At 38.5% G+C, this 14,958-nt stretch overlaps 1 protein-coding gene across 1 annotated transcript; it reads right to left on the reverse strand.

Moving 5' to 3' along the window:
• Window positions 1–11,180: 11,180 nt before the first annotated feature.
• Window positions 11,181–14,930, reverse strand: LOC108144954. Its single transcript, XM_017270103.2, has 3 exons — window positions 13,776–14,930; window positions 12,951–13,249; window positions 11,181–11,983 (listed from the first exon to the last, which is right to left on the reverse strand). Exons 1-3 carry the CDS (start codon window positions 14,775–14,777, stop codon window positions 11,494–11,496), a joined length of 1,791 nt encoding a protein of 596 aa, XP_017125592.1. The 5' UTR covers window positions 14,778–14,930; the 3' UTR covers window positions 11,181–11,493.
• Window positions 14,931–14,958: the final 28 nt, after the last annotated feature.

The raw sequence follows: 14,958 nt of genomic DNA on the forward strand, positions 1-14,958 counted from the left end.
TGTGCATGTATGCAAATTGTGTCTAGCAATTTGTTCAACTCAATAAATATGGCCAGCACCCTGGCAGTCTCAGCAGGACACCGAACGCACTAAAAATTTACAAAGAATAAAGAAAAAAATCTGAGGCAAAGAAACTAGAAAAAACAAAAAGAACAAGCGAACTGGTAAAGAATATTGAGCAACTCCGGCCCCAAAAACTATAAAAGTGATTTATTTGATGTCACAGAAAAGCAGTCATGCATAAATATTTAGCATAACCCTCAGACTCCGCACAAACTCCGGATAACGGACAAACGGACAAACGGACAAGCGGCCAGCGGACAAAAACGGACACCGATGCCGTCTGCGACTCCAAGGAGATATTTAAATCAGGCGAACAGATATATGCTTTATAACTGTGTGCCAGCCGTAAGCAGGCGCAATCTGAAGCCGTATGTCTGTGTGTGAGTGTGTGTGTGTGTGTGTTCTTCTGGCCCTTTTTTATTGGCAGCAAACGGAGACGGAGACGAGGACATTATGGACAGACTCGGACACACGCCTACTTCAATATGCTGGCTCAATGCTCAAGGATGCGGCAGCCGAAGTCGAGCGAAGGAGCACCCCAAACAGGGCACATAAAAACCCATAAGCATCCTGCAGCCGGTTGTGGAGCAGAGTGGAGCAGAGTGGAGTGTAGTGGAGTGGAGTGAAGTGAAGTGGCCAGGAGACCTCAGCCGAAAACTCTTTCCCTCCATACACTCACAAAGGGACCTTCTAATTCGAACCAGTAGCTTGTCCTGCTTGTTAAGCAATTCTTGGACAGCTTGACTTGTGTTCCCCCTAGTTTAAGTCTTTACGATTTACACCAAAGTAGTTGTCGTTAAAGTTGGAGTTGAAGTTCTAGTTAATTTTATAGTTAACATTTAGTTAAAGTTCTGGTAAATATTGTAGTTAAAATGTAGTATAAGTTGTGGTTAAAGGTAGAGAACAATGTGAGGTTCATATAAATATAATAGCTTATCTTTTAGACCTTAAAACCCTCTTTTTTTGAGTATATAACTCAATCAGTGGAAAATGTTTAATAAAATTAAAATTGAAGAAATTAAAAGCAAGGGCTGAAAAATACGTTAAGAATTCGCTATTTAAATTAACAAAAAGATTTGGTTCCGAATTTGGTTTTTGTGTTCAGCTCTATTAGTTTGTTCAAGCATAGGTTTATTTTGCATTAAGAAATAACATATCTTAAGCAATCGATACTACATTTAAAACTTAAACTCCCTTAAAGAGCATTCCAAGCTTCGCCTAACTTTTCAGAACTTTTTTTCCGCTTGGACCAAATCAAATATGCGCAAATAAATAAAAATGAAAATTCAAGAGAGGCTGAAAAAAAATGAATTTCTTCTTCAACTGTTGATGCCGTTAAGCATTAGCGTGGGAGATAAAGGGGCCAATGTATTCTCAAGGTAAACTGGTGGGCAAAAGAAAACACTTTGCGGCATTTTTATAGTTGTTTGATATATTCATTGAAATTGGTTGCCATGTTCTCGTTCAGCTCGATGTGTATTGAAATATTTATGAATCAATAACAAAAACGTATTCCCCTCAACCTCAACCTCAACCTCAGCCACGACACTCACATTCACATTCACATCCTCAGCCTTATCCACATCTCCCATAATCCAAGGATTGACTATGGGTTTCCACCATCCATATGATCCTGTGTGTATGGCATCTGTCCAAGCCGAATAAGTGAGTGTTTGGTTAAGCAATTGTTTATGTGAAGTTGAAGTTGTCGCATTGGGTATAAAGACAGACGCCTTCGCATAGATCAAGTCCCAAACTTATAGCAGACAGAGGGGACTATAGAAAGGGGGCGATTTCTGGTTCGATTCTCGGCATAATTGGCTGGGAGACGTTGCGAAAGTAAATCCTTGGGCTGAACCTCTCAGCTCGGATTGTTGGGTGAGCTTAGAACGAGATAATCTATCAAGTAACCAGTAGTTTGTTATTGTTATAGGTAGTTCAGAGACAGAGTAAAACCAACAAATATATTTATTACACATCTCAGAGTTTGTGATAAGAATATTTACATAAAAGTATAATGGCACCCAACTGATTTTGTATTTTTGTATGTTAATAAATTCTTATTTTATATATTTTGTTAGATTAATTAATATACTTTTTTTTTAATTAAATGGAAATCCTATTAATTTGGCATCAAAACACCAAGTTTGAGATATTCGTAAATTTATTAGTTCCCTATTAAATCCCAACACTATGCCTTTCGTCTTTGGGGCCGGTTGTCAATGAAGAGTAAAAGAAGCAAATGGAATGAGGCGTCAATGTGCTCCACTCTCGTTCTTCATTTCTCCGTGTTGCATGCAAGGAGTTTCTCTGCCACATTGCTCCACTTTGAATTAGGCCCAACAATTTCTCCTGCTTGATATTTTTTTTTTTTGTGGGGGCAACCTCAGCCCCGATTTCCTTGCCCTTTCACCTCTCTACATCGCTAGCTGCACAAATTTGAATCATTTACAAAATATGCAGAACAGAAGAAAACGGAAGTTAAGGAGTGAAATAATACAACGACAACAACAGCGATATCTATATGTGTGTGTGTGTGTGTGCCAGTGGCTTAGGTTCTATAATAGGCAACAGAACGTGACTTAAAAACGACGACTTTGAAATACCCTGTTTACAAAACTCTACTACTATCCCTGATAATTAAAATTATGTTGTCCACAAAAAAAAAAACATTCACATAGCAAAGAGTTGGGGTTTTTGTCAAAATTCTTTAAATATTACTTCCTTGAAGTAAAAAAAACGCTTAGTCTGGTAGAAACACACGTCCATCCCAAAAAGATCGCTTTTAGGGCTAACCATTTCCTGGGTCGCCAAGGCTCTTGGAAAAATTTCTTAGTAAAATAGCTGCCCTGATGGTGAAATTATCACAGCCAAACCAAAACAAGGTTGCATACCAAAAAGTTCGACAATATGACAAGTAGTTCCCAAGATCAATGAGGCATTCGGATGGAAAAGGGCAAATATGAGACTGAGGCATAAACAGCGCGCATCGTTAGTTGTTGGTTAGGGTTTGGGTCCCCATTTCTCTTTCTCTCTCTCTCGCCATCTCGATTGCTCCTTTTCTGGAGTCCTGGGTGACGGCTGCTCCTTGGCTTTTCTCGACTGTGACTGTCATGTGCCACAAACCCACTAAACTAATGAAAAATGTGAAGCGACGGCACAAAAGGAAGCACAATTTCCCCACACACACACACACACACCCCGACACCTCTGCAAATGCAAAAAAAACAAGAAAAGAAAAGAAAAAAAAGGAGCAACACAAAGAAATGTTAATTCCGTAATACTTTAAATGCGGCAGGCATCGAATGACATTTGCACTTTGGCTGCCACTGTGCCTGCACAGTGGGCCGATCTTTTGGGTCCGTTCTTGTGTGTTATGTTTGCCGTACGTGATGGCCAAGTGAAAGCGCTTTCACCTCCCCCTCCCCCCAACGGAATCTCTTTGCCGCTTGCAGGCTAAAAAAAAACAATATATACATATACAATATATAGTATATAATAACAAAAGGTGCAAAAACGGGCACAAGAATTGCAAGGGGCACAAGGTGTGGACCGAGCTGGGAATGTGGGTAACCTGGGGTGAAGATTGGGGTGCCATGCTGACCGCACTGGCCAAAACAACAAGCAACAAAACCAAACAGAACAGGACTTTCAAACAAAAAAAAAAAAAAAAACAGAAAGACAACGAACACGAACAAACATCAGAAGCAGACCTTACTTGGATATGAACTCGTGTCACGAAAGAGCTTTCCAAAGCATCGTAAATGCATTCTAAAATACATGAAATAAGTGATCTAGATCTTATCGAATATAGTGTTTTATTGAGATATATTTGTTTTAACACATCTTTGATCAGTATTACTTAAGTTATATTTTTTTTATGCTAAAGTTAAATGGTATATTTTATAAGATGGTAACAATGAAAAGTTTGTAATTAAATTAGTTTTTCTATGATGTTAACTCTTAGCATACCAAAGTATTTTGATTTTTTACGAGTAGATCCGGAGATACTTAAGGTTATGAACAGATTATTTTAAATGAAGTAAATCAATATCAAATACTAGCAGCTTTTCAGGGTCCCATGACTCCACTCAATGAATTATATCGTATTGAAGGCATTGGCACGAGGAGTGTTAATCACACGACCATCGCTGAGGCCAAGAAGGGGGTTCCCCGAAAGAGACAGGAACAGGAGGAGGAGCAAGAGAGATGGCAAAACCTCGGCCTGGGTCAGTTCGCACGTTCATTTGCGCGCTCGTTTGCTCTTTAACAAATGTGCGCTGCTTTTCATTACGTATGACAGCAAATAGTACAATGGAATATGGAATATGACATGCAGGCGATAAAGTTATGCCGGAGACACACCAAAAGAGCGAAAATGGGGGGAGGGGGGGATGGGGGGGGGGATTGGAGAGGTTTGCCTGTGAAAGGTAGAGGCTGAAAGGTGAGCAAATGGGTGTTAGTGTGCCACTTTGCTAGCCAACACACACACACACACACTACACACTCACAAACATTCAAAGGGAGAAAGGGAGCAACACCTGCTGGAGAAATGGAGAAATGGAGAAATGGTGAAAGGTGGAGCAGCAGGCCACAAATGCTACTGCGGTAGTTGTGCTAATTTGTTTGTTTGTCGTTATCATTTTCCTCTGCCCACTTCGCCCATATCCTTTGTCCCAGACAGCCGCACAAAGGCACAAAAGCAAAACGACAGCCAGTGGAAGAGGTCAGCGAAAACAGAGAAAGCCAGTGTCAGAGGAAGTCCACCAGAAGGACATGGAGCGGCAGAAAGGTGAGCTAAAATTGTTAATAGCCGGATTAAAGTCTTGACCCATAACCATACCACATAAATATGCCACGGTGTTTGCAATCAACCATGTGATTTTTAAATCTTACATATCTTAAGTGCCATCGATACTCCAATGAATATGCTTATAATTCCCAAGTTTATTTTTATGAATTAGTAACGTTAGCAATCTGTAAATTAAGAGCACACTAAGTCTTATTTGTGCTTGATATTTATAAACTCCAATTACTAATATAATCCCAATCCCTACGAAATAAAGTATTTTAATGATCAAAAGTAAAAAAAAGTAATGGGTCACGAAGTTCATACCTCTACCTCTACTTCTGCTTCCTTAACTAATCCTAATAAATTGACATCCAAGACTTTATCAGCATCATAAACTAATACAGAATGTTTCCATTCACTTTCACCAATGGCACGCACTTGTTTTTTTCCAGATTTTCCCGATTTTCCCGCCTTCCCCAGCTAAAAACAACCGAAGAGTGCAGTGCCAAATATGCGGAAAAAGCTGAGAAAAGTCCTTGCTTGCCAACTGGTCATCAGATCTGCTAGACAAAGACAGAAATGGAAAGGGGGAGGGGGAGGGGATAGAAGGGGGTAGAAGAGGGGGATGAGTGTCTATGTCTGGGCATTGTGTTTCCCATTTTCCGTTTCCCGTTGGTTCGTCTTCAGCTTTGGCTGCGTGTCAAACGGTAAATTTGTGCAGCGCTCTCCCTCCCACCCCTGCCATTTACAGTAGTCACTGGTTTGGTTGAACCTTTTTTGAAAAGTTCAAAATATTTACATTTTATAAAAAAAAAATAGACATACATTTTTTAATGATTTTTGTATGTATATCAAATATGTATAAATAGTAAACCTAATTGTTGTACTTACCCAAGTATAAACATTTCTATATCTAGTAAGTTTGTAACTTTGTATTTTGCCTATTCTTTTAGAAACACACACCTATCCCAAAAAAAACCCATCATATTGGTAACCGATTTTAAGTTTCTTGAGAATATGAACACAATTTTTCCAAATACAAAGTCGCCCTGAACTGAAACTTTTCCCTAGCCAAGTTAAAACAAAGTAATATAGAAATGTTCGCATTTATTTCAAATAATGTATAAGATCATATGGTGATAATGAAAAGAGCCGCTTTATCGAACGACCACTGTGCCGTGCATTTTGTGTTTTGTCGCGCATATTAATCATAAAGCGGACACGCGTCGCTTTACGCACGTCTGCCGGCTGCGGATGCGGACGCGGATGCGGATGCGGAAGACAAGAGACTCCAGCAAGTAACCCGACACTCCCACTGCCCCACCCCCCCACCTCCCACCTCCCCATCTTGAGTACTGTCCGCGTATTAGATTTAAGCGCGTTATAAATGAGCCAGGCCAATACACAAGCACACATAATTTCTGGATCCTCTTTTACTTTAGCTTTCGTCTGCTCATAAATCAAAATTTTTAAAGGCCAGATAACTAACAGTGGAGCTGGGTAGTTTTGTGGGGTCTGGGGGCTTTTTTGGGGGATATATTTTGCTTTTGGGGATCCGGGAATGGACAGCCCTTTGCTGCTTTTACTGTCCATGACGGATGATTGGATTTTATGTTGATTACAAAAATGTCTGCGACTGTATTTGTGTGTGCAAGTCGATTTTTTGGCTCGGCCTTTCATAGATATCTTTTATTTTCCCCTGCAAAAAATTAGGCAAAAGTATAGCAAAGGGTAGCAAATCGAGGTATTTATGGCTCAAGGGGATTGAAATAATTCCTTATCCACAATATGGCTTTAGTTTCAAATGGTATATACTTCCCCTCAAGTTTTATTTACTTGATTATCAACATATATTTCTATTTAATACAAATTCTATTTAATTAATATAAAAATATATTAAATATAAAACCAAATTTGAAAAATTTATTGGTAATATTTTTTTTTTTGTAATTAATGAATATCTTTTTTATTTAAAAAGGTTAAAAAAAGGAGAAACAAACTTGTCACTTAAAAAAAACCATAATACATATCAACAAGTATTTTATTTTAATTATTTATTTGACCAATCTTTGTTATCTTAGTCTTAAGTTTTTGTTATAATAAATCTTTCAGAAATGTTCCACCAAATATGTTTGCTTACAGAACTAATAACTACGTTTTATCTTTAAAACTGTATGCATTTATTATCAGATCAGAGATGATATAAATGCAAATGTTATCACTTTTTTAGTGATCCCAAGCTAATATCCTTATTAATAACCCCTGTACTGAGTACTAACCCGTCCAGATCCTGGTATTTGATGGCTCCTCCTTGGTTTTATCCCCATCTCCTTGCCTTCTACTCGTATTACCAGTTTTAGTCCAGCCTGAACTGCGGCATTATGTTTGGGGCGGGGATTTTGGTGGGTGGAATTGTGAGTAAACTGGGATATATCACAGGGATATTTCGGTTATTATTGGCCATATTTTAATGCTCTCGCTGCTCCAGTCTGTTTTGGGCCAGCCGAGATTTGTCGTAGTCCATTTTTGATTTATTTATGTGTTTATTTATTTGCCTTGTTTTTGGCTTTGCGTCTGTGATTACTCATCGCTCCATGGCTCCCTGTTCGCCCGTTGGGGTGGCACGGATTCGATTTGCATACTGTTTTATTTGCATTTTACATAATAATCTAATTTTATTAGTTTTGCTGCATCATCGACATGAGTGGTGGTGCGGCGGCGGCTCAAGTCATGCCAATCCCAATAATGGCTCTAATGGCACCTTGGTGCCCGAGATTTCCCCCACATCGATTGTTGTATACTTTCGAGTCATTGGCCGACATTTCATAGTAAAATTTCATTTATTTTTTTTTTTTTTTGCTTTGCTCCTTTGGGGACACTTAATGCGAGTTGCGCCTACTCGCAATTCGCTGGGTGGTATGTACTATAATTTCTAGTTGCATTTTTGGGCATTTATTTTCATGGCTTACTTGTAGCATATTTCGCTGGCCACCACATTAATTTTACTTTGCGGTGCAGGGTGTTAAGAGTGGCAGCAGGCGTGTTAAGGATGGGGGAGGGGAGCTGAGGGGTTGGTCAGTGTGCAGGGGTCAGGGTTCAGCGGGTCAGCGGGTTGGTGCAGGGATTGCCCGACAATTGCCGCAGTCTTTGGAGAGTCTTCCCAGCGCGACGGGCAGTCGTAAATTAGTTGCGAATGGCAGCAGTAACACCATCAACAACAACACCACAAAACAACAATCACACCAACAAACACAACAAGAGCAACAACAAGAGCAACAAAAGCAACTAGAATAACTACATCTGAAAAGTTCCACCGTGCAGAGTGAGAAAAGTTCAAAAAGTGGAAAGGAAAAGTTCAGTAAAAGTGTGAGGTGAAATTATTATCAAGTGCTTGCCACGAAATTTGCGGTTGCCTTAAATTGGTACACCTGTTTGCGTTTAAGCGAGTGTGTTCTTATTTAACATATCCACATGGACATACCTGGAGTTTCCTGAATAATAATAAGCAGTAGCTAAACTAATTAGCATGCACAATTATTACCCGGTTTATCCATCTAAATTTAACACTCGCAACAATTTCACCAATAAGAGATACATTTAAATACACCAACAACACAAATATCTAATTTTATATATCAAAAACAGAAATATCCCTTGAAATAGCAAACTATTTTTTTCGATTTAAAAATGGAAATCAGAAGATAATACGATGAAATTCAAACAAGATTTACTGCAGCTATTAACATTCACATCAATTTCACCAACAAGAGATCCATATAAATACACCAACAACAAAAATATCTAGGATTATTCATTGGAATAGAAAACAATGTTTTCTTTTTTAAATTGGGAATCAGCAGATTAAATAATTAAATTAAAAGAAGACTTACTGCACTAATGAACACTGCAACAAATGTAGAAATATACGACTTGAACCACAAGAACAGTACAAATAATTAAAGACAAAAGGCAATAAATGCAATATTGGATGTCACTCCAAGGTTATTTTCCCCGACATTAAACAGTTGAAAAATAATGCCCCGGGTGATGCCCCGAAAAAGAATATAAATACTCATTCCCTTAGTTCGATTCCGATTCCGATACCGAATGACTTGCAGCAGACAAACCCCAAAATCTGACTCAGAAGCCTAAACGTTCGATGCAATTTGGGCGGTTTCTGGTGGCGCTGCCATTACCAATTATTGGCGCTGTTATCGCGACCTTCTTGCGCTGACCCCAATTTGGCCAATAAGGTTTCCTTGTCGAAAAAAAAACATCTACGGGGGAAAAAAAAACAGAAGAAAAAGTATTTACAAAGGAAAGGGGAGCCGCAAGCTTCGAGTTTCGAGCTTGTTGATTGCCTTCGCGTCTCGGCGATGGCAGCTGATTGAAGTGCAAGGTGAGCGGGGAATGGGGGGGGAGGCGGGTTTAGGGGCCAAGACGGCTCTGACAATTTCTCTCAGTGATCGGGAGGGGGTCTCCTTGGGCAGGTTTCTCTTTCACTTTTAATGGCAACTGGCATAATGAGCTGCTATGTGTGCCATGTGCCACCAGGCCAAACTCGAACTTGCTGCATTTGTTTTGGCCACTTGGGACCTGGCTAAAAAATCCAGGCCCCCCAAAACCCCACATTCGTTGCCCTTTTGGCCAGCATTGACACAATAAAATATTTGTTGTCGTTGCATTTATTGACGCATTCGCTCTTTTGCATATTTTGAATGTTTCCATGCCCTTTGAGAAGGTATTTCCATTTTAACTACCTTACGTTACCTTAATCTATGAAAATTTCCACCTAAACAAAACAACCTGTTAACCTATTCCTATTAAAAATGGTACCTCTAATACATTTTTTTAAGGCTTTTAAAATTAGAAAAAGTTTAAAATATAAATTTCAGTTGCTAACATCCTGAGAGTCACCAAGCACCGAATTTAAGAACCTGAACTTCATATTTGTTTTACTATTCACAACTAAATAATTTTGATTCATTTTTATCCAAAAACCCAAACGCGAATTTTTCAGTGGAATACAAAATATTAATAAATGGAAAATTATTGATAAAAGTACGGAGTCTAGTCAGATTTTAATTTGGAAATCACGATTTGGTAAACATTTGCAGGAAATGATACAAATTTATGAAAAAAAGTCTGCAAATATTTTTCAAAATTGGATGTCCAAAAATAATGAATACTAAGGGGGCGTCAATCTTAGTTTTCCTTATATTTGATTGTCCTATATATTTTACTTGATTTTGAACTCGGATTTTTTAATTTTCAATTTAGTTTTTCCTAAATATTTAAAGAAATTATAGCTCCGATTTGTTTAAACAAAAACTCTTATTCAAGTCTCCTTAAATATATATACACCATCAAAGCACCAAAAGCAAAATTGTCAAAAAACTGGAGAGCATCCACTATTTGTGAGCCTGATATGTCCGATTTCGCACCGCTTTTTGCCGTTGTTGTTGAGGGTCCGCGACATGCGACAAAATAAAATGTAATTTCTCTTTCAGGCCCAGTTTCAGTTTGCATTTGCAGTTCCCAACCCTGGCCAACATGCGACAATTCAATGCTGACAACAACGACGAAAAATGGCAAAAATAACAACGATGGCAACAACAAAATATGCAAATCGTAGTTTCTAGTTGAGCGAGGTCAGGCATACGGGTTTTGGGTTTGAGTTTGGTTTTTGGGTTTGGGTTTGGGTATGGGTTATTGGCCAAATTGAAGTCAAGTGCAATCGTATTCCCGCCCCATCGAACGTAAATAATTTAAGAGTGTGAAAACCAATTTTTTGTTTTTCATTTGTGCTCCGTCCAGAATTTTGTTTAGATTGTATTTCGGACAAGTGAAAATAATTACAGCAAAAAATAAAATTTCGTTATTGTTATAATCTCGTTGAAATGTGATATTGGAACTTTTAATTGTTATGCATTTTTAAATGATTTTATTTTGAGTTTAGTTTTGTGTCATTGCCATTGATTTTGTTAGCCCATTTAATAGTTTTTACAGAGGCATTGTTTATTTTACTTATGCCGTTCATTTATATTCGAATATGGCCCAGTGACATTTTAATTTCGGATAATTTCCATGCCAAACGATTCAGCTGTTTGATTTAAAATGATAACTGTTCAAAAGATTTCATTAAATTGAATATTCGTTGGGTAAACAATTCGATTTGGCACAGTAATTGGTAATTACGGCATGTAAACAAAGTCCGGCTAGTAAATTAAATTAAAAATTCCATAGTATAGTTATGCATAACAATAATTTCCATTAAATTTTTTGATTTATTATTTATTTCCTTTTTATGTATTTGAGCTTTAAGGCTTGATGAATACTGTTCATATTAATTATTATCTATACATATATTTATAAAATTTTTGAGTTTGTGTAGACTTTACATTTAATTCTCTTTGTATTTTTACATATTTTAATGATTTGGTTGCATTGTAAAGTATTCTATTTCACATTACAGTAACTTCTGGTTATATTTTTACAATTTAATGCAACTTTCTAGATTTTTTTTTTTACTTTACTTAATATTTGTATTTGAGGCTGCTATCTTGGTTAACCAAAGTCGATGCATTGAATGAAGGGCGGTGAAAAATAGATCATTGCCTCACATCCAATCCACCGAATCAGGCAGTCAAAATATCAGCCTCCTTGTTCAAAATCTTATCCTCGAAATACCTGGGCGAATAGTTGGGAGAGGTGAAAAAACTGGACCTATTGGAGATCTTGGTGCGCAAGCGTTTGCTGGTCACCAACTGGGACATCTTGCGGAGCGTTATGTAGTCCTTGTTCAGCATGCGGCACAGCTCGATGAAGGTGCACAGTTGGGGTGACTTCAGTTCGGTGGCCAGATCGTAGGCGGAATTGAGGACCTCCGTTTGCCGTTCGTACTTGTGGAGCACTGCATGCGATTTGGCCATCAGCATTGTGCTGAGGAACTCCCAAATCCGGCTGTTGCATAACCTGGCCTCGTCGATCGACTTTTGGGCAAAGGACAGGCTCTGAACGAAGTGATTCTTCTGCATGTGCCGGTCGGCCAGTTCGTGGAGCAAGTAGCTTCTCTCAATCGGCAGGCGGGCGAAAAGTAGACGCTTCTCCAGATATTCAAAAATATTTCTAGGGGACAAAGATTAAGTTTAAAATGATCTTCCTCCATTTTCTACGTAATGTAACAAATAAATGTATTACAAATTGGTTATTGAGTTGTTCAACCTACTTGTTAAGGATTATAAAAACAATACTTGAATATATTATGGGAAAAATTAAATTTAATGGTTCCTTAAGGTTTAAAATCACTTTTAAAGGTATCTAAAAAAGGTATCTAAAAATATAACATCGTCTTTCGGCATTTATTCATCCGTTTATGCATCGTATTTATATATCTTACTAATTGACATTTTAAAATCTCTTGATATCGAATGTAATATTGGATAGTACAATTTTGTTATTATTATTATTTATTAATTAAATTATATAAAAAAAATATAACAAAATGAGAAAGAATGAGAATCTTTCAAAAATATGTATTAATTTTAAATCTCTTTGGAAGATCTCTAACAAATTTTTTAAAGAAGAGAACATTTTCTCGAAAAAAAGACAAGTTTTCTAAAAATATTATATTATACTTCTTGACATTGTAATAAGTAATTTAAAATTTTCTGGCACCTTGAGAGGACAAATGCCTTGCAATATTTGGTAGTTACTTTTAAACGCGTTAATTAATTACACAAATAAAAAAAGATGTTTTAATATTTTAAAACATTGAACTAAATAAAAGTATTTGGTAGTATACTTTAAAACTTGTAAAGTGCACATAGAACACCAAAAATATTAGAAAAATAAATGCTTTTGTAAAAACATCAAAATATTTTTAAAATATCTTTTAATTTTATATGTCCTCAAAAAATCCCTACAAAAATTGTTTTGAAATATGTATAAAATTATTCATTATTCATTCATTTATTGAAGTTTACTATACACTCTATATATAGAGTGATTTCTGTGGAGCCTAGGAATTTGAAATATATTTTGTAAGATTTTAAAACATGTTAACTAAGTGAACAATTGGTGTAAGTAAACTCACTGATCTGCCAGTCGGTCGGTGCTCTGCTTGTCGGGACCAGCATAGGCGTAGGTGGATCGGTCCCCGAAGATGAACTCCGAGTGCTCCAGCGGCTTGGCCGTGGGAATGTTGAGCAGGTGGCACATGGCGCCCTTGTCGTAGGGCGTCACCCTCGTGGGCGGCAGGCGGTAGCTTTCGCACAGGCTCAAGGCCAGGTTATTGTACACCTCGTTCATGAACTCCGCCTTCCAGGGCATCAGGCGGTTCGTCTTGATGACCACATAGTTGCCCATCACGTCCTCTACGAATTTGCGAAGGCGCTTAACGATTTAAGGGTGAAGAACAAGATCGGATAATATTGATTAAGCTAAGACGTCTAAAACTAAATCAAAATATTAAACACTAATATATAATAATAATAATTGATCAGCATCACTAGGAGAGTCGATTTTGTCTCTAGTTTTAAAGCTACCCGCATGAAACTTTCCCAAAAGAAAAATAATTTTTTTTGTAGTTCTTCGAGAAATAGTAATTGTTTAATGTTTCAGAATTTCGATTTTAATTGTATTAAAATCAACCGTATACAGCATATAGCTTCCATGGAAACAATCAAAATATTAAAATTATAATTATCAAAATATTAAAAGTAACTTTTAAATTTTTTCATATTTTCAAAAAAATACTTTTGGACATTATAATGATTTAATAAATCAGAATTACGCTTTTAATTTTACTCAAGTCAGAAAACGATCATACTCTAATTTAGATGTTTTAAGGAATATTTAATCTTTGTAATAGCTGCAAGGGTATATAAACCCTTCCTGTTTTCCATAGTTCTAAGCTCACCTTGAGATCATTCTTTTTCCTCAGGACGCGAATGGTTCGCAGGATGCTGAACATGTTGCGTCTGGTTTGGTACTGAATCCTGAACAGGTTCGCCGCCCGCATGCTGTCCTCCATGCGTGGATCTCGCTGGAAGTACTCATTGTACATGGGACTCCGGGCCTGGAGCATTTTCGTGAAGATCCTGAGCCGCTGGAACGAACTCTCCAAATACTCGGTTCTGGCCGGCGAGGAGCCAAAATTGTGGTCCAGCAGGCAGTTGTGATTGCGGCGAAGGGTTTTCAGGAAGATGAAATCGGTCCAGTTGCGACCCAGATAGTTCTGATGATAGATCTTCGTCTTGCGACGCCTGCGCTCCTCTTCCAATGGCGACAGCATCTCCGCCTTGCGATCGATGGTGCTCTGGACATCGCACTCCTCGCGCTCCTTGAGGATCTTCCACAACGGTCGTTTGTCCGCCTTCCGCAGCTCCTCCTGCTTCTGTTCGTAGAAGCCTGGCAGTTGGGTTGAGTGCTCCATGAAGAAGTTGGCCAAACTGTAGCCCGTGCAGTCCTTCAAATTCTCATCGACCACGAAGAGGCGATTTTCGAAGCCTTTCAGGGCGGTGCCCGCATGTCGACGCATATTGTTGTGCAGCAGACTCTTGTTATCCTCGAACCGATTCAGATCGTACAGGGCGTCGGCCAGCTCCATGGATATATTCGCATTCCACACATCCCGCGCCTGCGTTGCCCTCAGGCTGTCCTCCAAGGCGCCCTGCGTGAGGGCCACCGATCTCTGGAACTTGCTGCGCAGATAGAAGGCCTTGTGGTCCACACCATCGTGCTCACCGATGCACTTGTCGAAATATCGCTTCGCGGAGTTGTTCCGCCGCATCCTCGCAAAGTACTGGCCCCAGCTGCGGTGGATCCAACGCTGCTGCTCCGACGGCCAGTCGAAGGTCTCCCACGCCCTCAGATTGGCCACCAAAACGCCCGCCGGTGCCGATTGAGTTGTGTCTTTCATCCTGCTGTTCAAGTCTCCTCGTCGGTCAAGTAAAAAACAAATAAAAAAAAAAAAAAAACTAGCTACGGGAAAAAAACCCTAAAAATAAATGGTACAAAAAAATTGAAACTAAACCAATGTGTCTCTCCTAAAACAGAAATGAAAATGAAGGATATGTCATGAGCTCATACTTAAAACTTAA

The sequence above is a fragment of the Drosophila elegans genome, unplaced genomic scaffold (assembly GCF_018152505.1).
Source record: "Drosophila elegans isolate 14027-0461.03 unplaced genomic scaffold, ASM1815250v1 contig_149, whole genome shotgun sequence".
Taxonomy (NCBI): domain Eukaryota; kingdom Metazoa; phylum Arthropoda; class Insecta; order Diptera; family Drosophilidae; genus Drosophila; species Drosophila elegans.

Excerpts from the sequence above, each read along its gene's own strand:
- LOC108144954 (XM_017270103.2), bottom strand. The coding sequence starts at position 14,777 with ATGAAAGACACAACTCAATCGGCACCGGCGGGCGTTTTGGTGGCCAAT. Across the intron at positions 13,250-13,775 it reads GGAAAAAGAATGATCTCAAG|CGCCTTCGCAAATTCGTAGA; the intron begins GTGAGCTTAGAA and ends TAAATCGTTAAG. Across the intron at positions 11,984-12,950 it reads ACCGACCGACTGGCAGATCA|AAATATTTTTGAATATCTGG; the intron begins GTGAGTTTACTT and ends TTTGTCCCCTAG.